The 22,533-nt window shown below is 44.0% G+C and overlaps 1 protein-coding gene across 3 annotated transcripts in view; it reads right to left on the bottom strand.

Annotated features, from left to right (window-relative positions):
* Positions 1-3,074: 3,074 nt before the first annotated feature.
* Positions 3,075-22,533, bottom strand: part of net1 (neuroepithelial cell transforming 1) — a 35,256-nt gene continuing 15,797 nt past the window's right edge. For 2 of the 3 annotated variants that reach the window (XM_040146579.1, XM_040146571.1), the window contains 9 exons: positions 18,683-18,745; positions 7,281-7,388; positions 6,994-7,158; positions 6,425-6,487; positions 6,016-6,189; positions 5,652-5,909; positions 5,373-5,543; positions 4,968-5,154; positions 3,075-4,854 (listed from right to left, as the gene is read on the bottom strand). In XM_040146579.1, the coding sequence (XP_040002513.1) occupies positions 4,406-4,854; positions 4,968-5,154; positions 5,373-5,543; positions 5,652-5,909; positions 6,016-6,189; positions 6,425-6,487; positions 6,994-7,158; positions 7,281-7,388; positions 18,683-18,745 (1,638 nt within the window). In that variant the 3' untranslated portion in view covers positions 3,075-4,405. Of the gene's footprint in view, positions 4,855-4,967; positions 5,155-5,372; positions 5,544-5,651; positions 5,910-6,015; positions 6,190-6,424; positions 6,488-6,993; positions 7,159-7,280; positions 7,389-10,213; positions 10,539-18,682; positions 18,746-22,533 lie in introns of those variants that run through there. The other variant, XM_040146588.1, reaches the window with a different exon arrangement.

The raw sequence follows: 22,533 nt of genomic DNA, 5'->3' as shown, positions 1-22,533 counted from the left end.
GGCATCGTAAAATCAACCCCAGTTGCTTTATTAGCTCATTCATCAGCGCTTAAATTTACTCGATTCCTCCAACACTCAAATAAACAGCCACATTTTTGGATGGAAGGATGAAATGTATGGATGAAAGACAAACAAAAATAACGGTGGGTTCAACTTGACTGTGGTAAACTTGGGGGGGTAAATGGTCCCTCCTCAAAGATACAGTAGGTTAGGCCAAAGGTAGAGATAAGGTTTTTTCCTCAAGTTTCACTTTCCATGAACCAGTCAGTTGCTGGATGCTGCGCTTTAAAATCTCTCTCTGGTCTTGTCATTTTGTGTTTCAGAGAAGATACTATGCAACTCAACACCTCCTTGTCTTGGAGACCCAACAATCAAAATAAACCTTGAGCACAAAAAGCAAATTTACAACTTTCCCTGGAACACGTTCATATCCCGTAAAAAAGATAGATAACACGAGCCATAAAACTTTAGAAGGAACTGAATTGGGAAAAGACTCTGTATACAAACATCTTGGAATATGGCTGGATGACAAATTATTTTTCCCTACTCACATTGATAACCTTATAAAGAAACCCAAACCCATATTCGATTTTTATTTTCCCTTTGCAGCGAGAAAAATCTTGCTCAGCCCATATTTTTAACTGTTTCAGATTATGGTGATACCTTGTATATGTAGGCATCAGACTCAGTACTTAGGCTTGACCCTGTCTATCACTCACCAATGCGTTTTATTTTCAGTTTTGGAACAGGAACTCATCACTGTAATTTACACAAGTTAAGGGGATGGACCTCACAAAAGATACAGAGAAAGATTCATCTGTATCTTTTTATCTTTGAAGCCATCCTCCGTAAAGTTCCTGTGTAGTGAGAAGCTTTCTCCTGTTTCTAACAGCTGCGCCCCTAGAGTCTGCTCAGATCTTGGTAAAACTGCATTTTCTTATTATGCACCCTGGGCTTGGAAAAATTTACGAGAAAAAACGCTGCCTCCATATCAGACATTCAAACATCACATTCGAAAAATGTCTCAGGAGGAAGGTAAGCGTTTTAAATGGTCAAGTTTTATCGCTCTCGTGTTTCTCGGGTTGTGTTATATGTGATTGTTGTAAATTAATGATGTGTGTTCTTATTTTATGTTGCCATTTTGGCCAAGTCTCTCTTGTAAAAGAGACGATGTACCTCAAGAGACGTCCTGGTTAAATACAGGTTAAATAAACTGATAAAAAGAGAGATTTCCTTTTCCAACAATTGGATTTACTCCACAGCCACCACGTCATAACTCGAATCTTGTTTTATTTTTATTTGACATTTGAGCCTTTATTGATAGCAGTAGACATGGCGAAGGAGAGGCTTTTTTTCCTCCATTGTCAAGGTCTTTTAATGTTTGCTTTCCATAACATCTGCATATGTTAGGAAAAGGTCATGGTTAGGGTTACGGCTTAGGTTAACTTCAGGTCTGTGATGGGACACGAACTTCTATCTCCGTCCAGAAAGTCAGACCTGCTACATGCCCATTCATCACTCCGACCTTTCGGCCTAACTACAAAAAAGACACACTGCTTATGGCATTGGCACTGAACATTGGCAGAGGATGTAGATTGTAAGGTGCGGAATCGTCCCGTATGGATCTATTTCTAAGGGATAATGGGTGTAATTATGGGGTGTGTGTCTTTACCACTTGGCTATCAGGAGGACCCAACTCTGAGCTTACTTCTGAAGTTTTGGCCACCGTTTCAATAACAATAACACTGTTTTCACCATAAATTAATGGCTGAGGCCGGGGAATGTAGCAGAATCACTAATAAGAAGAGTAATGGAAAGAAACCTGAGAAGTTAAAAGAAAGAGGTTTTGAAGAAAGTTAGTCAAACTTATTTGGAACAGGAAACAAAGGCAAACGGTAGCTAAAAACGTTACTTGAGCACTTCATAGTACACAACCATCAGTTTACAGACCAACTTTTGGGTCACTTGGACTCACTGTACATATTGTAGCTGTGTGCACAGCTTTCCGATGCAGATATATATTTAGGGTGGCTCACTTTCAGTTTTATCTCCAGATAAAATAGCAGCCGAACTAGCTAAACTGCTAGCTTGTCTGCTCTGTTTTTTTTTGCCCTGTTTGACCTACAGTATTTTCAACGACTTTGCCGCATTTTGAGATGTTAGCTATTACTTTGATAGCTTCGATATATTACTACCAACGTTTCAGGTGTGCTCACGTTCGGTTTGACCTCCAAATCAAGTGGTTTGAATAATCAGGCTTAACTGTTGGTTTGTTTACAACCCGTCTGATCGTGTGACTGCTTGTGATTCTTGATCTACGCGACTTTGTTGTAGCCATGTCATCAGGGAGTTTTAACACATTTACTCAGCCTCTCTGTTCACTCTCGCTGCTGCCCGACTTTCACCACAGGCTGCGTATACTTTGCTGCAAGGGAACTCAACAACATCCATTTCATTAACTGTAACGCTGGTACATGTTCAGCATCCATTAAAGTAAATGGGCGACTGTGCGGAGAGCATGAGCAAATGTTTGGAGAATGCTCTCAGTTTCTGAGAGACAGACGTAAAACATAACATACTTAATAAAACACAAGCAGCATCTGGGTTCTGCCAAGCAGACAAATTAAAAGGGAAGAAAATCTGCTTCGCTGTGGCAAATATTTTGTGTCGCGTTGACACAGCTCACAGTGTTGGCTGAAATGAAGCCGTCTCTCTATATTTTCTCTCTGGTGATCACTTTACCCATCATCTTGCAAGATCACCAAACACCAGGAGATATTCCCTCCAATAAAAACTCTGTCAACAAATAAGTTCTCTCAAACAGGGACCAGTCAGGGATGTCGCAGTTTGAAAAAGCCAATCCTGACTAATCCTTACACCGAGAGAAATGTTTCTCTTGGCACCTGCATGAAACTGACTGTTTAGTTAAGAGTTAAGCAGTCATAAATCAGTGGCCATCTCCTCCTTTCCCCTTCATTTGGGGCACTCCTCAAACACATTTCTCAACATGTTAAGACAGAGTGAAGAAATACGAAGACATGAAACCAAAAGTTCAGATGTAAATCTTACACAGATTTTTATTGTTCTTTTCTTAAATACAGTTTGTGGCAAGCAAATTGCCTCCTTTTCTTTTTTCCATCTCAATGACAAAAACATCTTATACACACATTCAAAAACCTTCTTGTTCGTCTCGCTTCCCCTACATACTTTATCCACTGATTACACTCACTTGACTTTTACCATCTATCATCCATTTATGCGCAAGATATCACATCAACTTACACAGAAAGTTGTTGGATTTACACATCTTGCACTGACAATCTATTTCCGTTTCCAAAACACGTCTTTATCCATCTCGTCTCTCATCTCCTCAGCCTCCACGCAACGTTCTTCCCGTTTTTATTGACAAGTCCTTTACATGTTTAACTGTCCCGTCCCTTGGGACAGGCGAATACATCCTGCTGCCTCAACAGGTGAAAGCAGTGCCCACAACGAAAGCTCCATGCAAGATGCTACACTGAAAAGTTTCATTCTTTTCATTCTGAAAAGTCAGCTTTTTTAAAAACCAACATGGCTCAGTTCAAAATTTTGTGTTCAAACAAAACTCCTCATCTCTTCTATGACATGATTTAAACATCTGATGATTTGTTATCACTATGCCTCATAGTGACGTCTTTGTTCTAACAGTGAGAAACTGAAATCCCATCTGTTAGGGATTTAAGTTAATGCCTCTGACTGCAGTGTCTGCAAAAAATATAAAAGTGTCTGGGTCTAAACATCTGTCATTTAAGGAATGTATAAAAATAAGATTTTCTCTTTAATCTAAGAGTTTGACAGAGAACACTGTAGTTTTGTGTAGTACATCTCGTCTATTTGGGGATTCTCTTCTTTTCTTGCCTCCTAAACATGCTCAAAATTTCAAATAACTTCACCTAAAAGCTAAACAGTGCTGCTCTATAGCTAGAAAAATACTACAATTGATTTTAGAATATAAAAATGTAAAACTTTCATTAGCTCCCCAAAAATGGTCTAAAATAATGTTTAAATATCAAATTAATAGTAAACAGGATTTGATGCACCCCCTCGATCTTCAAGAAATTCACTTACGACACACAGATTCGAGACTGAAGTGTGTGTCTGCTCCTCGTCATGCTTCCCTTTTAGAACTGGTGGAAGGCGTGCACGTCTCTGCACAATACTGCGTCTCTGTGGGATGCACTTGGAGGGAGGGTAAGGTAAATAGCTGCCAAAGAGGACAGGAACACAGAACACTGTTGTGATAATACGCACACACGCAGACACACATAAATACAAGTCCCACGCTTCTCTGCGCTGTTTGTTTTAGGATTTATGTACAAAAAACAAAATGTCCGCCACGGAGTCCACTGTCTCCTGCCAGCTCAGTTCACACCATAGTCTCTTTTCTCTTCCCTAAAGAGCACAGAGACTTCTTGTCCTTTTTGGTTTTGTGTGATGCGGACGAGGGGGGCGGGGACAACGAAGACGATGATGTCGTCGATGAAGATGAGGAGCAAGATGAAGGGGACGTCGTGGTGGGGCTCGGGGCTGTATTGTTGCACGGCGAGCTGGGGGCAGACTGAGAGGTCGGCTGCAGGCAGTTCTCGTCCGCTTCCTCCATGTGGATGATTGCTGAGACGGAGGAGGGGCGGCGCTTGGAGCGGGCGGCGCTCGTGGGCGGGCTGGGGGTAGAGGGCTCGCTGAGGGGCTGGTGGACGGAAATGGCGCTACGCAGGCAGTTGAGCCACTGCTGCTTGTGGAAGACGTCGTTGACTTGCAGCGTGTGGGACTGCGCCTGGCTCGGGTCTTGAGACCGCACTCGGAAAATGTTCTTGGCTGTTGAAGAAAAGGAAAAAATTAAATTGGCGATTTTGATGCATCGGATAGGAGACAAACTATAAAGCTACATTAACTGCCAGTAACTTTTCGATGTTGGGGACAAGCCTTACCTTTGTCTGCGTTGCTGAAAGCGCCTCTGAAGGAGCCGCCCATTCTGACATCTCCGTCCTGCAGGTCCTCCAGCACCAGATCCTGCACTGGGATTGGCTGCCGGTAAACCTGGAAACACTGGCGCTCATTCCTGGTGACGTGGCGGGTCAGAACCAGCAGCTCAGTAAACAGGAACACATGCAGCTTCTGGTAGGAATCAAAAACAGAGAAGTATTAAAACCAGAACATTGATGTTACACATAACAACAGACAGAGTTGTCTGGATGTTTACTGTTGTCAAAGTTCATACTTGTGTGGTTAAATCATAGGTTGGTTGGAGGATCAGCAAAGCAGGCAGGTACAGCCTGACCACCGCATATGTGCACCGTGTTGTTGAGAGGAAAGCGAGTGTGTGTTTCGCTCACCGTGCCGCTCTTGTTACGTAGCTCCCCGTGACACAGCAGGCTCTTGCACTGCTCGATGCGAGGGTCCCTCTGCCTGTCGTCCAGATACTCCAGCTTGTCGATGTAGTACTGGCACTCAGACTCTCCCTTCTTCATATTGACGTCAGAGAGAACACCCTGGATGATGGTGATCTGAACACACAAGGAATCAAATGACTTTCAGCCGCATTTAAGATAAACAACCTAGAGATAATGCTGGCTCCTGTGTTGAACAAATTTGTGTTTGTGTACTTGACTCACCGCTTCCTCCAGGCTAGCTGCATCTGGATGCTCTGGTGGAGTGTGTCTCAGTATCTCTTTGAGGAGCAGTGGGTACTTGACCAGGCGGGAGCGCGGAATGTCCAGGAAGCTCCACAGGTCCAGCTTCCTGCTGAAGGGAGACTCGAGGCAACGCTGCAGGAAGTCCTGCACCCGCCTGTCCTGCTTCTTCTGGTCCAGCAGCGCCTTTGCTGCCAGCTGGTTGCTGCAGTAGTCCTTGTAGGCATTTAGCCTGGGCAGCTGCGGAAAAAGGAGGGACACTTTAACTAACTGCCTAGCTTGCTTGAAACCCAGAACATAAACAGAATCATAAGAGTTACTGGTGACCTGGTGAAAGGATACGTACCCAGCTAACGACAATCTGTCCGATCTGGCCCACAGTCCCATCTGGCCCCGTGGCTTTGGCGAGCTGGGCCAGCAGGTCCTCATGCAGAGGGATGTAGGCATCCAGGTTGCCGAAGATGTGAGTGAGCTCCTCCTCAGACATAATTGAGAGCTTCAGCATTGGGTCATGGTACGCCTGTGGGTGGGAGCAGAGCCAAAGTGGTCAAATAACAACATCCCAGCAGGCCAAGAGGGGGTGGGTGCTAAGAATAGTTCAGTGAAGAGCTTTAAGGGTACACGAGAAAGACAGAGGAATAATTCCTGTCTTTTTATAGCTCCTGGCTTGGCTGTATGCAAGGCCTGTCAGACTTTGAGTCAATCTGTTTGCTTTATATGTACTCCCTCTGCCTCAGAGGTTTAAAAGTACAAACCTTGCGTGCGAGCTGCAGGTCCTCAATCAGGTCCTGTTCTCCACGAGACAGCTCAAATATGGCCTGAGGAAGGGGGAGGGGGAGGGGGAGGCACAGAAAGATGCTTTCTTAGCAAAACACATGAATCAGGATGTCATCACATGATTGCAACAGACAGTGATTAGACTAAATCTAAAACTGTAATAGCGCCAAATGACTCTGGTAGACTTTCAAATCTCCATCTCCAAGCTCTCTCCCTCTCCTTCTTAGTCTCTGTGTTTAAAAGTGTACAAAGGGGAGGGGGAATATACGACAGGAGAATGCTAGTTTGTTGACTTGTCAGGCATATATGAGTTTACACGGACTGGGAAATGAGACCCGGGTGGCTTTCGGCCCCATTTAGACTATTTGACACAAATACGGCAGGGATATGTGAGACTAGTGTGACAGGTAGAATTCAGTGCTGTGTGGATTTCTGACTTTGCATACTCTTGCCTACAACCACACTTTTCCCCCCTGTTGTCCTAACCACGTTCCACCCTTTACTTGCCATTTCTACCGTATTTAAATGCCTCAGTGTTGATGCTCACCTCCTGCCGCTTGATCTCTTTTGTGGATAGAGTCCCCTTCTGGTGGACGTCTAGTGTCTCTGACCACAGCGTGCTGTTCCTCCTTTTAGGCGGTGTGGGGGCCGCTGCCTTGCTGCAAGGCTTCTGGGGCATGCCCGGCGACTTGCCATCGCCCCTGAACGAGGCCTGTAGACGGGAAGGAGGAAGCCCCAGACGTCAGACATGTTGCAGCTGGAGATCAAGTTGTCTAGTCCAACATGCACAACAGCAAAGAGGTGTCCGTTTGGTGGGATGTCACGGGAGCTTACCTGGATGGTTTGGCCGAAGCGCCGGACGGCCCCATTCTTCACCGGAGAGATGAGGTTGGCTAGCGACGTCACCCTGCCGAGAGGACGGACACGCTTGTTGCTGGGTTCCTAGAGAGGCAAGAGAAAATGGAAGGAGAGATTAGTCAGGCAATTTTAACTTATTTCATGTCAAAGAAAAGTCTTAAGTTTTCGTTATGTGTGCAGCAACAAAGAACAAATCGATCAGTAATGCCACCCGTGAGACTTTCACAGAGACCTCAGCAGTAAGTCCAGGCGCTCCTTTGTGACTTCCTTGTGATAGAACACATCAAGTCATTAATAATCATTATTGACTCCAGTCCCTCCTTTGGGGCGAGGAAATAGAAGTAGCTGGAGCCGAGGTCTAGCAGCAAGCAGACGGACTGGCGGACCAGCGGACAGACAAAGATACGGAAGTGGAGGGAGCAACTCCGGCAGCTGTTAGCTCCATCATGTGAAGAGCCTTGAGCCAGGCCAGCCCACTGAGCACAAAGACCCTTTCTGACTGCTGATCTGGAGGGGAAGGGGGTCTGGTGGAATGCCAGGAATGCACGAGACCCTGCTCTCAGCTGTTCAACACCCCTCCCCACACACGCACTGCTACTATCTGGCCTAACAACAGCTACTACTCCACTCGAAAATGGATCTGTTCCATCATTCGAACAGTGTGAGATGAGTGCTTACTGATTGCTTCAGCTCTTTAACTGCCTTTCCGGAGGGAGACAAAGCAGTATGGGAGAGTGTGGAACTGTGTCAGGACTGTTCAGTAAAACAGACCAGCAAGGTTGAGTCGGGGGAAAGAAGGAGCAGTCGTAAACAGACAGTGAATCTGTGTTTACACGGTGCGGCGTCACAGGGGGTGCACGGTGGTGTTTATGGCGGCGAGTCGAGACAAGCTCTTCAAAAAGCCTTGCGTGAGAGCAGCACTACACCTGGGCCAGGTGACCCCCCCTCCCACTCCTCCCCTCACCCAGCCCTGAGGCCGGGAGAAAGGAGAGAGCTGCTTGGCCTGGTGCCAACAACAACAGGCCACAGGAATCAAAGAGCTAAAGATCTGAGGTAATGATTTCAGCCCACAGAGCCTCTTTAAAAAAAATGATAGCATGAGACAGCCACAGCCATAATTAGCATTTACAAAGTTTGCACTCCCCGCAAAACATTTTCCTTTTTTACGAACTATACACTAACGTAGCCTTGCTCTTTGAAATCGAGGGCGGCACTTGAGCAGTTGCTTGTGTTTTCTCCTGACTCAGACCAAACAGGATTTTGCTTTGGCTCAGCGGATCTGGGGAACAGAGCAGTCATTGAGGCTCCGGGCCCTGCAGACACAGCTGCGGAACAGATCCACTTAAGTCTGGTGTGGCTGTGGCTGTGGTTGAGTCACGGTCTGCTGTGGCCAGGGTCTCCACATGGGCTCAGAGGGGAACAGCCAGACAGCCTTGAGAACTTAGCAAGCCCTCTAGTGGCAGGGGCCGGCAAAGAGACGTTACATGCCAACTGCGTTGACCGTGATGTGCATGTAAGGAGAGACTGATTGGACTTGTCTGTGGAGACTAGATGTTCCTGCCTCTAATCCGTGACCTTTTAATATCTCTAGACAAAGAAAATAAGTAAAGACAGAAAAGTTGGGAGAGGGCGAGGGGATGGGGCACCAGGGGGGTAAAGTCAATATTGGAAAAGCGTGTTGGCCATTATGCCCTTCCTGTCCTTTTGGGACTGGCCCCAGAATAACAAAAGGCCACTAAACCCTCCCATTGTGTATCTGCTGTAAAGTGAAATAGTGCAGACGGGGAAAGCTGCTATTCTGGGCAGTTTGACCCGGGAACTCTCCGTAGTTACAGTGAGACTGGCTCACTTCAGAAAATCAGATGGATCCAGGGATTGTGCTGCTGCTTTGGGTAACTATTATCATATTGTACATGCGTGCCCCTTCAATTCCTAACCTAAGATAGCAACCTCAAACGTCAAGAATTTTTTTCAGGGGGTGTGCTTCCTCTTTGATGTCACCTAGTGTGTGCTGTGAGCCAAAACCCCAGATGTGTCCCTGCAATTACAGCACAGCTTGAGCTGATAGGAGCTGAGAACAGAACAGCCAGACCATAAATGAAAGCGTCACACAAGAAAAAACCTTGAATGAAACTAAAAAGGTGTCTCAACTGTGCAGTTCATTGAATTCACTTCATGAATTGTCCTTAGACTTCTCCTTTATCAAGTGTTTCACTGTAAATGAAACCCCATTCTCACATTCTTTGGAAAGGGAACCATGCAAGCCTCAAAAGGGGAAGGCAGGAGCTGAAGTGGTGACTTTCATCAGTAGAGCACAACTGGGTTTCAACACCTGTGTCCCTTTCATAGTACTTGTAGTTGAAGGAATGCTCCCGGGCAGCTGTGCTGAATTTGCATCGAAGACCTGCTTTAACTTCAGAGTCACAAGTCAGAAGCCAAGTGTTTCTAGACGGGGCTGAGCTAAAAGGATGCAAAGTTGTTGATTGAGAATTCACCCCCTATTGCTTCACTGTTTGTGGTACTTTGACTGTCCATATCCCACCAAAGCTGACCTGCCTGCTGGGCTGGGGGCAGTTCACTGTTTACAATTTCCTCCAGGTGCAGTGTAATCCAATGATTAACTTTTCCAGGTTAGGCAGCATCTCAAGCATTGTTCTACGTGCCTCAGCACAAAGTGCAAAGTCTCATCTTACAGGCAAAGGGCAATTCAGAGCACACACACTGTGCACCCAGCTAAGATAAAAACAGGGTTAGGTGATGATTCACTCACAATCTGACACATGACACAAACATATGACTTCATCTTAATGAGTTCCTGTCAGACATTTACTAAAAGACAGAGGTAGCAGCTAAACAAAGTAGTAGTTCCACCCACTACGACCACCATCACCTGTGTTTTTGCCTCTCACCTCTGACTCCTTGTTGGCTTGGTTCTGGTAGTCTATCACTTGCAGAGTCCGTTTGATAGGCACCAAGCTACCCAGTTCATCGTAAGCCACCATAGCTTTCAGTAAAACCACAATATCCGTTTTTTTAATCCTGGCGAGTCAGCTCCAAGTAATCCACATCAGAGAAAAAAAAGTTGATGAAAATCAAAGGTTGTGTGAGAATTAAAAAAAAAGAAAAACCTCAGTATATAAATACACCTTTCTTCCTATTCGTTGTCTTTTTCTTTCCTCAGGGGGCAGTGCTTCCTGAGAGCTCTCCTCAAACACACATTCTCACTTTGGTCTGAGCTGTACTGAGGAGGAGACGGCTTTATACGGAAGGAGAGACGGGGAGGAGCCTCTGCTCAGACCCCATGGCTGTAGGCTGGGTCTACTTGGAAGTGAGGAGACGCTGCCCGCACGCTGATGATCCATGCACTCAGTGAAAACAGTAGTGAGAATTTTAAAGGGTCCCAGGTAAAGTTTACTGTTCAACAGAGTTGACACAAACAGCCCTGATGAGGGTGAAGGAAAGTTGGAAAAAGACTGAACCTTGTCCCAGATAGCACGGGTTTCTCTCTGGGAACAGGGTTAGGATTTGCAGTAAAGGCTGACAAGAATGAATCACTGAGTTCTGCATAAATGTTGGTATTTGATGTTCAAAAAAGCAGATACTGTACAAGCCTTTTTTTAGCAGATATTTTTTTGCAAAAACACATGACAGAAACTTTACTGGCAATGATTCCTCACTTTGGTTATAAAATGTATGCTTATGAGTTGGATGTAAGAGCAAATATAGTGTATGGTCACGCCAAAGAAAAAAAAAACAAATACAAAAGTATGGATGTAAGAGCAAATATAAAACAGCAAATATAAAACAGCACTTTTTGAACAGTAAATTTACCTGGAAATGATTGTAGATCGAGAATATCAGAGCTGAAATAGATAATTGATGACAGAAAATTAAGTGGCAACAATTTCTATAATGACTTAAGTCATTTACCAAGCTAAAATGCCAAACACATTTTGGCTCTAACTGATCTAATAGAAATTCTGACCAACACGGTGACGTAGGTTAAACCTTTGTCTGGGTCTATCTGTATGGGTCAAACCGCGTCAGCTGACCCTCCTTCACCCTCCCTCCTCTCAACTAGGGCTGGACACGGGCTGTATGCTGCCAGGAATGGAAATTAACTAAATGATACCGACCTTTAAATGTCATTTAACTGTCCCACGGAAGGATACAAGAATAGAGAGAGAGAGAGAGAAGGGGAAAGAGAGAGAGATAGAAAGTGCACGCGTGTGGTGACAATCGGGAGAGAGGAAGCATGTAGAGGGACACACAGAGGGCTGAAGCTGAAACTCAGCTGCTGAATTATACGATGTAATGAGTAAGTGTGTCAAACTACACTGCAGACTGCAGACTTTGCTGACAGTGAGAATCAGGGTGACAGCTGTCTGTTGAAGGGGTCCAACTCGGGTCCAGGGCAGGTTGAGTACTCCCGCCTCATACGTGGGTCTGCCGTGGTATAATGTGAGGTTTTAAGGGTTTTTTTTTTGTTTTGTTTTAAATCAGTACTCTGATCATTTCTGACCATTATAGTCACGATGACACAATAGGCAAATCACCAGTTTTAACTGTTGCACATGCTTCAGTATTTCAGATTTTCAAACAATCTAATGCTACTCACTAAAAGTAAAATCAACAGGCCCAATTCGTAATGCAGCCCTGACACAAAAGAGGGATCGTTCGTCTCAACTTCTACCACCTTTGGTATCGGGGACTAAAAGGTTTGGAACTAATTGACTAATTCTGGTTAATATCCTTTAAATTAGTGAACTTCAAAGTCATTTTTACTTTTTTATTAATTAATCAAAGCGGTCTCTGCTCTGTGGGGTAACGCTCTCTGCTTTTAACAGAGCTGTTAGCAGTTTCATCAGCTGAAATGGGGGAGGTGATCAATTAGAATATCAATAGCAGGGCCACAGTGACACACTCAGCCAGATGTTTAAACTGAAACCTGTATATTGAGTACCGCTGGGGGGGTAGGGTGTGACTGCCACCCATATGTTGATTGGTCTAAATGGGGGGGGGGGCGCAACAGGTTTGCCAATTTCAGTACAGACAAAGGGCTAAACTGAAGCAGAAATCAAACCTGTGGCTCTTTTTCATGCACGTGATGAATCAACCAGACAGGCTGAGGCCTACAAACCCACACAGCAGGTGCACACATGCACAACAAACAGTGGAGGTGTCAGGTCTGTTGGAGCGGCTAATGTGTAGGTAGTGCAAGGCAGGGTGTCACAATATGTGTGTGTGAATGTGTTTTGGGCAAATGGACAAGCCCGTTCAAGACTCCACTTCATCCTTCTGGGTCAACATGGAGGTGTGAATAAGGACACAGGCTTCATGCTGTTGCTGTGTGTGTGAGTGATAAAACACAGATGCTGATTGAGGTGTATGGATGTTGACACCTTGTCCTTTGGGTTTGCTGACTGAGCGGTCAGGAGGGCTCAACTGCTGCAGACCAACAGGACACTGAGTCTGGATTACATCATCCATAAGCCTTCAAAGTGGAATAAGATAGTAGATCAGGCGACTTCAGGATCAGAGCCCAAAAGGATCGGGATTGGGATTCATGTGAGTGAAAGGACAGCAGAGCAAAAAACTATGCAGACTGAGGAGTCAGAGAGAATCTAATTAAAAATTAGTCTGTCTGTGTGTAGTGTCTGCATGCCTCGAGAAGACACCGTGCCTTCCTGCCGTTACTCACTCTGTACGGGGAGACCTTGGGCTGAATCAGTTGTACATCTGGCCCAGCACTATAAAAACTAAACACAGCATGGCTAGGCCTGCCTATCCTCTTCGCCCCCAGTCACACTGAGCTGCAGATGGAGTTCAGCCATGATATTAAACTCCAAAACACACACACAGATGCCAGTCTGAGCACGGAGTGGTGAAGAAGGGTGAGTAATGCAGTGAGTGGAGGAGTTTCACCGCTGTCTAACCTATGCCGTGCCAGGGACAGACTGAGGCCCGAGGGGCTGAGCTCAACCTAACCTCCACATCAGCAGCACTGAGTACAGGACGCACAGAGCCTAATTACAGGTCTGGGAAAGGCATTAAGAAGGCAGCTCTGGGCAAAGAAACACTGCTGAGTGCTGACCGACTTAAAACAACAGGAGGCCGGTGGAGGTGCTGCTGCCCTCTGCTGATCGAGGTTCAGCATCAGCAGCAGAAAACAGGGGTGATGAAGTGATCACTTCATCTCTCTAGGTAGCAACAGCTAAACTCTCAGATCAAACCACCAGATCTCCTGTAACTGACCTTTCTCCTAATTCTGAGTGAGAATCCTTGTGGAGCAATGTTTCCAAAGGAATAGAAGAAGCCTTTCGGATGAGAGGCGAGACATCTTCAAGAACCCCATGCAAGTCCAGTTGCCTTCGTATAGCACTTAGAAACACCGTGACCTGGATGACTGAGAATCTCCACAGACACGGAGGATAAAAATAAGATGTTGTGCCACATCAGCCTTTCAGGACAGCTTCAGTGTTCCTCCTAATGATAGATTCTCTGGAAGTCTCTGGAACTCTACCGGAGGGACGGACACCATTCGTCCAAAAGATGTTCCCTCATCTGGTGTTTTGATGATGGTGTTGGAGAGCGCTGTCTAAATCGTTCCTGCTTTCACCTCTCTGTCACAGTGGCGGCTTTTTGTCATTCAGACACAAGTCTCTGTTACATAAGTGTCTGTTACAGCTCAACTCAGACATGACAGAACTGCTGGAAGAGCCCCAATGCTGGCATGGTGTTTTGCAAGGTATTCTTTTTAACTCCTTGGTCTTTTTTGAAACAAGAAGACTGCTTTCTGTTCTCTCACAGGCTTCATCACTGATAGATTCTAAAACTCATTTTGCCTTAATTAACGACCGCTGTGAGTATGACGCTTACCTCCTCCTCTCACATTGAACCCATTAATGCACGATCTCAGTTTCTGTTTAATTCCTGTTTGCGTGCTATTTGTTGATTCATCAATGCAGTTAGCAGTCGAAATATAAGGAAGTCTAAGGCTGTTCTGATTACTATTATGACTGAGCATTTTTTTATCTGTGAGAAGGAGAACCGATAGAAAAAAGTCCTTTTTATAGCAGGAGATGATAAATGACTGTTAAAATTATTACAGTGTTGTTAATAAGATGCAGCGACTGCTTTTAGTTTCTCTCTGTGCATATTTAACCTTGTGCTGCTTTAGCATTTACGTGAATCTGACAGAGCTTAGTCGAACGCGTGGCGTGTCGAAGGTTTTCCAGAAGTGTTCCTGGGTCCAACCTAGTAAGACTGCCGTTGTGACTTTTACATGCTGTGAACCTGACCTGGCTGCTTATTCAGACAAGAGATATATTACACTGCCATCACATTTATGGATCAACGTGCACACCTGAAAGAAGCTTGATAAGTTGCTCCTCTGTGAAGGCCATAGCATATGATTCACATCATTTTCATACTCATCACACCACTCAGTATAGAAGCGTCAGCATTTGTTATTTTTCTCTGACTTGAATATTAAAAGGAGCAGGTATTGATATTAGGATTATCAAGATTATCAACTCTATTAGCCTATTAAATTGAAAACACTCCTAGAGGGCTTAGGTGTGATTGAAATAGTTTTACCACTATTAATCTAGGAAGTTTGCATTCTGAGAGAAGGGACTTATAAATACCTCCACTCCTCAAAGATGAGGATACGCAGAAGATGTAGACAGTGATCTAATCACACAACAGCCTGTAGACACAGTAAAAACCACAATCCTCAAAGCAGTCTCACAACCTCGGGTTAGTCAACAGTTTTAGTTTTTTTTTTTGTTTTGTTTTGTTTTGTTTTGCCAGTGTTCACACTCAGAGCAGCCCTGGTTGCTACCAAACACAGCAAGGTAACCAAGACTCACAGTGAAAACGCCAATGCTTTGTAGAGAGAACAAACTGACATAGTGACATAGCTTCAGCTGGCAGACGCACAAATACAAAAACATTTGCCAGGTTGATATGAGGTTATTTGTCCCGCTGGCGGTGGCTCGGGAACATATGGACAATTCACACACAGATGTTCTGTAGTCGTGGCACAGGAGTAACAGAGCAGCACCGTAGTACAAAGACAGAGCTTGGCAAACGGTTGCCAGCAGATCATATGCTTGTCTATTTTTTCACCCAAAACTATGTTTGTGTATTCTTGTAGCATTAACGTGAAGTGTTTTCAGCAAAATGAAAATGTGAAAAGCTCCGAGGGAGCTTTTCAAGGAATTCGGGCTCAAGTTACAGCTCAGGTGATGAAACTCAAAACAACATGTGCGTCATTAACACTGAAATGCTTATTGTGATGACACTCTTGTTTGAAATAAAAAGGCCCTTGGGCCTGATCCGAAGGCAGGACCAGGTCTGTGGTGGGCAGGGCTACCTAGCCCGCTCGACCAAACCCACACAGGAAGCTGGACAGACAGTATGCAGATAGATGACCTGAGGGTGGTGTGAGGTTCAAGAGTTCCACAGAGGAGTTGGCTGATGTGATGATACTGTACGTACTATGAGGCTTCATAAATTTGGCTGCTGTCAGAGATATGTTTCCATGTGCTTTATTCCATGGTAGATATTATTTTAATATCTCTGGATGGATGAGGCCATTGTGGGTTATGTTGCACATCACTGTGCAGGACTGCTTTATGGCAACACTGGATATTATATGATTTTTGCTTCAGTGCAACCCAGTACACTGATCTTGTAAGGTATTAGCCAAAAACAAACTTTCCCATCTGGTTGTTTTATCTATAAACAGTTTCTCAACTGATTTATTTTCTTTCTTTATGATATCACACTATATTAATATGGTGATATTAAATTAAACATACTGTGATAGAGGCCCATCCTTATTTAACAGATCTGAGTGTGTTAATAGGCAAATGGGCGGATTAATCGATAATGAAAATAACTGTTAGTTGCAGCCCCAATCGTGACAATACTTTAAAAATAAAACAGTATACAACAAAATGGAGATACTGCAAAAGAGCCGCTTTCTCAGACCACTCCTTGTAATTCTGGTTGTACTTCATAAATCCATGTGGAGTCAGAGCCAATGGGCAGCAGCGTACCAGCAGCCATATGTTTAACAAGGGATTTCTACAACAACTGTCTCAGTATGTGCAACAGAGCGCTTAGGGATTAGACTTTGCTGGAAGTGGCTCAATCAGAAAATACACACAAACACTGATTCAATTTTGTTTGGCTAAATCGCATGCGACCGATCCAACCAGCTAAAGGAGGTCCAGGGTGTAGGTCTCTTCTAATCCCTCCCCTGTGGGTGCAGGACAAAAACAGCCTGCGTGGAGACAGAATGGATGGAGAGAGGCGACGGGTTGACTGTAAACTGTTATGTCCACTGAAGCTACCATGAGCACAGGAGGATTTTTATACCCAAAAAATTCAAGTAAGAGACAGCGACCAAAAATTCAGATCTGACATTAAGCCAGTAAACTTTGGGCCACTTTTGTCTACACGAGCAATTCAGATATCCACGTTTGGAAATCTCACATGGCTGGTAGAAGAGTTAAATGTGCCTGAAGCTAAAGAGTGTTCAGTTCTGAAAAGTTGATCCCACATTGGAACTGCACTGACAGATCTTTGTGCACAGATGTGTAGGTGTGCTCATTTAACACCCACACACCAAATGAGGTGTATTTTCCAACCCGACCTGTTCTGTCAGTCATCTCTACATCAAGGAACCTGCTTTGGTGGAACTAATAGCAAACCTCAACAGTCTCTTCGCCAAACAAACACAGGCTTTATCTCGATGTCTTCCGGTGATAAGCTTGGTCATTTTGATGATATGCTCTGAATAAACAGGAAAAGCGCAGACTCAGAGATTAGATATAGATCACAGTGTTCAATCAAGCAACGTGGTGTTTCTGTTAGTTTCAAATGTTTCTTAACAACAACCTAAACTAGATTGACCTACGCTGGAATTTAAGTTTCGCTATTCATGTGTGGAGCCCTGCAGGAGCAACATTTGGAGCACCAGAAATGGGACGCGACTTAACTGATGGGCCATGTTTACACTAAAGAAGATTACTCTGAATATGCTGTTCAAATGTGCAAACAACTTCCGGTCACACTAGTGCTTTCAGGATGTCTTCCAAAATTTTCTCTATCGGCCAAACACCTAAGCGATAAGAAAATGGCTGTATGGCTTCTTCTTCCTCCTCTGTCAGTCAGAAAATAAGAACTTGGTCTATTACAGGCACCAGTTGGTGTGTTGTGGGACAGACAGTCTGGTCAGTACACTAAGTCTCAGCAGGTTAAACCTGTTTGGTCTCCCCTTAATTATCGTATGTGCATGATGATTTAGCTCACCGTACAATGTGTGATAAATAATTCCAAAAAGCACTAACAGCCTGATCATTTAAACATACTGTATCACAGTTTCAGTTTTTTAATCTCTGCTGAAATTTGGTCAAACAGCCACTGTCGCCCAATCACAGCCTTTTACAAACACCTCCTTTACGAAGTAGCATAAAACAGTAATTTGATCATAGGTCATAAATTCTACCTGTAATTTCCTCTCATAAAGCTCAGTAATTGGCACTGGTCATTATTTTTCACAATTCAGAGAGTAAATCATTAGGTGACGAAAGAAAAAACAAATGTATAGGCTGACAACTCTTATATTATTACTGTAGATTAAACAGTTAAATAGGATTTTATTTGTTCATGTTATTAATGACTTGGCCTAGTAAAAGTAGTTGTAGCACTATTTTTTTTTTTTTTTTAATTATGCACATTGAAAAAATTAAATGTCTTTGATTAAAAAAGGACAACAACAATTCAAATCTGGTCCAAGTTCTGTTCTTCCTTTTCAGCAAAGCAACCGTTTCACTGGCCTGCTATCGATATGTCTATTAACACGTTCTGCCATATAACAGCAGTATTTTGGAGGCCTGCTTTAGTTCTAATTTCTGTTGCAATGCTTTTAGGTCCTTGGGTATTTTTAACCCCAACTGATCTTTCTTGATTTTTGGTTTCATTTTGTGGAGTGTGTGGTCGTTGATATGAAGGAGGAGGTGTGTGGATCCATTTACTGGTTTTCGAAGTGAGGTACAGACCACAGGGGGTCGTTGAAGCAGTACTGGGGGCTCCCAGCCAAACAAAAAAAAGTTAACTTTCTTACTTAGAACGCTGGCTTCGCTTTCTGCAGTGTGATTTTCACCTATCCTTCAACACTTGTAGCACAACTGCTCTACAACACCATAACAAAAAGAAACCAAATCTTACAACATGTTTGTCTATAATATACAGTTGTAATGACTATAAACCATGAAATGAGGAAGAGTAGGAAGCCCTGGTGTTTAAATGACCTGACTTCAGGTCAGCGTTAATGCAGCCTGACGTGTGATGATGAGTTTTACCTTAAAGTCGAAGCTGCAGAGGCTGACTGCGTCACTGTCATCCTTCTCTCTTCGCTTTCGCTTCTGTGGAAAGAGAAAAGCAGTAAAGATGTTAGCAGGAACATGACGAAGCATCATGTGCACAGTGTTGGGGAGTCATGTCTGCCACGGACACGTACACAATGGGCATGAGTCTGCATGTACACACAGTACGCTCCCGGCTGTCTCCCCATCCTCACTGTAGTCTATAGTAGCAGTTTAGATTGTTAAGCTCTCTCTCAAGCTAAATACAAAATAAGTCAAACACTTTCGTTTAAGATCCTTAATTGAGAAAGAAAGTTCCCTTGCATGTGGGAACAACTAACGCATGGTGTATATGCTTTCTTGCTTTGTGGTGTACACATCCTCTTGTGGGTGCCAAGATGAGTCTAACATGTCAAGAAATTTACAGCGACCGCATTCCTCGCTTGTGCTTCAGGCCAGTTATGCTCATTTCCCCCAGTACCTCTATTGTAAAGATGCAACATACACTGCTGTAGGTCCTGCAGAAAACAGGAAGGGGTTAATTAGGCAGCGATGCACTTTAGCACCTGCATGCGGACTGTCAGTCAGGGAGGGTCAGTTAGCAGGTGAGAACAGTTGTCTGGTCTGTTGAGGCTGAGGGTTGTAAAAGCCCTGAGGAGCAGTGGTGGCTGCTGCGACCCCCAGGGCTCAGTTACTGCGCTCCATTAACCATGGAGGCCAGAATGCTTCTGGCTGGACACACAGGATGTCAAGACCTGATTGACCAGCGAGGTGAGGAGGGCCAAAATGGATACATAATGGTCAGGGGTGGCTGACAATGAATGGCTGAGCTGTGTGTTTGTTTGTGTTGAAGTCGGGTGGTGGTGTGGGGCATTTCCTCTCTGGCAGGCTAAAGTGTTTGTTTTCCCACAACCATAAAAATTTTAAGAGCTATCAGCTCAACAAATTCAGCTAAACACTGTCTAATATTTGCCCTGCGTGCATTTCGGGTGGTGTTGTGACTGACCGTTACCCTTTACATAGCCATGAATAAAATGGTTTGTTTAAAGTTGCATCTCAATAGGAGGCTGTGAACAGAGCAGCAAATAACAAAAGATTGTGTAATCCACTTCTACTTAGTAAACTTCTATTCAGTGCCCCAGCTGAGCACAACAGACGAGTTTCACTGTTAATATTAAAGCTAGCTAAGGAATGAACTGACAAGCTGAAAAAACTAACATTAGATAAAACTACGTAATGTATGGACATATTGCGGCGTATTGGTGTATATACACATATGCAGATACATACGATATAGATATATATCAAACACACACACACAGACGTATATACTGTATGTGAGAAGGGTAGCATTCAGACATTCATTGGAAGTCAGCAGCTCATTGTCTGTGAAGCGTGCGTGCTTAGTGCGAATGCTCCCTCCAAGTTAAATATTGCCCTAAGCTCAGGTCTTACATATGAGATAAAAACGACACTTGAGTAATCTTGGTGCAAAAACAAACACAACGGGGAAGAGGAGAAGAAAATTAGCCGTCCTGTTCCTCCCACCTTTGGAAATCCCTCTGTCAGCAGCTAGCAGATGGAATAACAAACTCCAAGCAGCAACTTGTTCAAATGGTTGGTTGGGTTCAACGTAAATACTCTGACTCAACAAACACAGCCCCCCTCTCTGCTCATTACACACACACTCTGAAGCTATAGAAGCTTTTGCAGGTTACTTTCTTACTCATCTGGGGAGTGACTGACAGATTTATGTATTACACGAAAGGATAATGACGTCCACATACAACAGAAACACAAAGAAAACAGCTACGCTGAATGGCCGTCACCACACAGGTTTCAACACTTTCAGAGACAGACAATGAGGGGTTTTGCTTTTCTGTCTTTAGATACCAGCTTGATGAGAGGCTGTGTGCCTGCCACGATTCACACAATTTCACATACGTTACAGACATGTTTCATATTACCATGACATCATACGTTGGATGTTGAAAGAAAACTAAATCCGCCCTATGACCTGACAACCCGCTCATTCTGACCCAGGCCTGTGTTAGATAGGAGCCTAACTCGCCGAGAAATGTTTAACACATACAGCTTGGTGAGAGGAAGGATAAGTATTTAGAGGCGGAGGGAGAAAGAGAGAGACACACTGGGATAAATAAAAAAGACAAAAAGGAAGAAAAAGGCAGACAAATTTATGTCGGCAAATCCAATTGAAACATTCAAGAAGGGTTTGGCAGTGACGCTTGTACAACACTTAAGCCAAAAAGTGTATTGAGTTAAGAGAGTGAAAGATGTATAGGTTGTGAGAGGGTGGGGGAATAGAAACAATCAGTGGAGTGGAGCGGAGCAGCCTCCCACCGCTCTCCCACTCCTCATTGTTCTGTTTCATCTCAGTCACATGTAAATGACAGTAAAACCCCGAGCTGGTGACAAGGTGAAGTCCGGAGCTACAGCTACAGTATCCTGGGGTCATACTTCCATTCAAAATGCATTTTGTGCGGCTAATAAATGCTTGTATAAAAGACGCTGTGAATTTAAAAATGAATTTTTGCAAAGAGAAATTCAAACATACAGTACAGGGTAAAAGGTTTAGGCACTAGAGTGAGGATTCTTTGGAAAATAAAGCCTTGAGTAGTTTTTATTTCTCAGTGAACTTCATCCGAAGTGCAGCAAACAGAAAAAACCTAAATCAGATCAGTATTTGCTATGTCCCCATTTGCCTTTAAGCCAGCACCAGTTCTCCTCGATGCTCCTGCACACAGTTTTTAAGGTTCTTCCGTGGATTTAGTCCATCTCAGTGTCTTCTGTCTCTTCATGTGATCCCAGACTGACTCCATGATGTTGAGATCAAGGCTCTGTGGGGGCCAGACCATCTGCTGCAGGACTCCTTGTTTTTCTGGTCTCTGAAGACAGTTCTTTATGACTCCGGCTGTGTGTTTGGACTGGTTGTCCCACTGCAGGATGAATCTGGGACCAATCAAACGCCTCCTGATGTTATTGCATGATGGTTAAAATCTAAACATCTAAAGTGCTTGAGACCTTTGCACAGTATACTTGGTGTTTGTTTTGACTTGTATACCTATTTGGTCAAAATTGTAATTACCAAAAAGAAGATTGTATTTAAATTGTATTTATTTTTCTGAGGTTACAGCACTACCCACATTAGTGCTGTCCTGTGGGCATCAAATTTTGTTTGTCAATACTGTAATCTGTTTTGTCATCCTTACATTCCCTCAACTCTGAAGGCGACACTGGCACTTAGCCAGCTACGTTAGCCCTATCTGTGACCACGGGACAAGAGTGCTGAGGGACTACCTGCTGCTGTGTGAGCTTTGACAATTTGGTCATTTGCTAGCCACAGTCAGCTGTCCATCCTGAGTCAACAACAGTCCCGTAAACTGGGGTGGGTCCACATAGACTGCAACTATTCACATCACTGTTTATGAGTCTGTCATGACTCAAGGTGGCTCATACAGCAGCTATCATCTACGTTCCTTTTTAACCTAGCAACCTTAACAACAACAACTTAATAACATTTTCGCGCGCATGTAATAACTCAATTTCCATAAAGTAGACATTTCACACATCATGCAGCCCTGACTGAACCACTAACAACAAGTAACTACTGCATGAACAAAACATTGAGCACAGATGTTCACATTTACTGAGAAACGGTGCAAATGCAAAGAGCAGTCTTGGGATTTTAAGGACTTATATTGGCTCATTCGAGTAAAAATACTGATTAATTGGAAAATCAATTTTTTGAATCAAGTCAAGTAAGGCTAAGACGCTGTTTCCACAAATGTGTTCAAAAATGGTTTCATCTTTTTTTGTAACATGGAAAA

The sequence above is a fragment of the Xiphias gladius genome, chromosome 2 (assembly GCF_016859285.1).
Source record: "Xiphias gladius isolate SHS-SW01 ecotype Sanya breed wild chromosome 2, ASM1685928v1, whole genome shotgun sequence".
Taxonomy (NCBI): domain Eukaryota; kingdom Metazoa; phylum Chordata; class Actinopteri; order Istiophoriformes; family Xiphiidae; genus Xiphias; species Xiphias gladius.
Note: the sequence above shows the minus strand (reverse complement) of the source record. Positions and strands in the feature narration are given on the sequence as shown.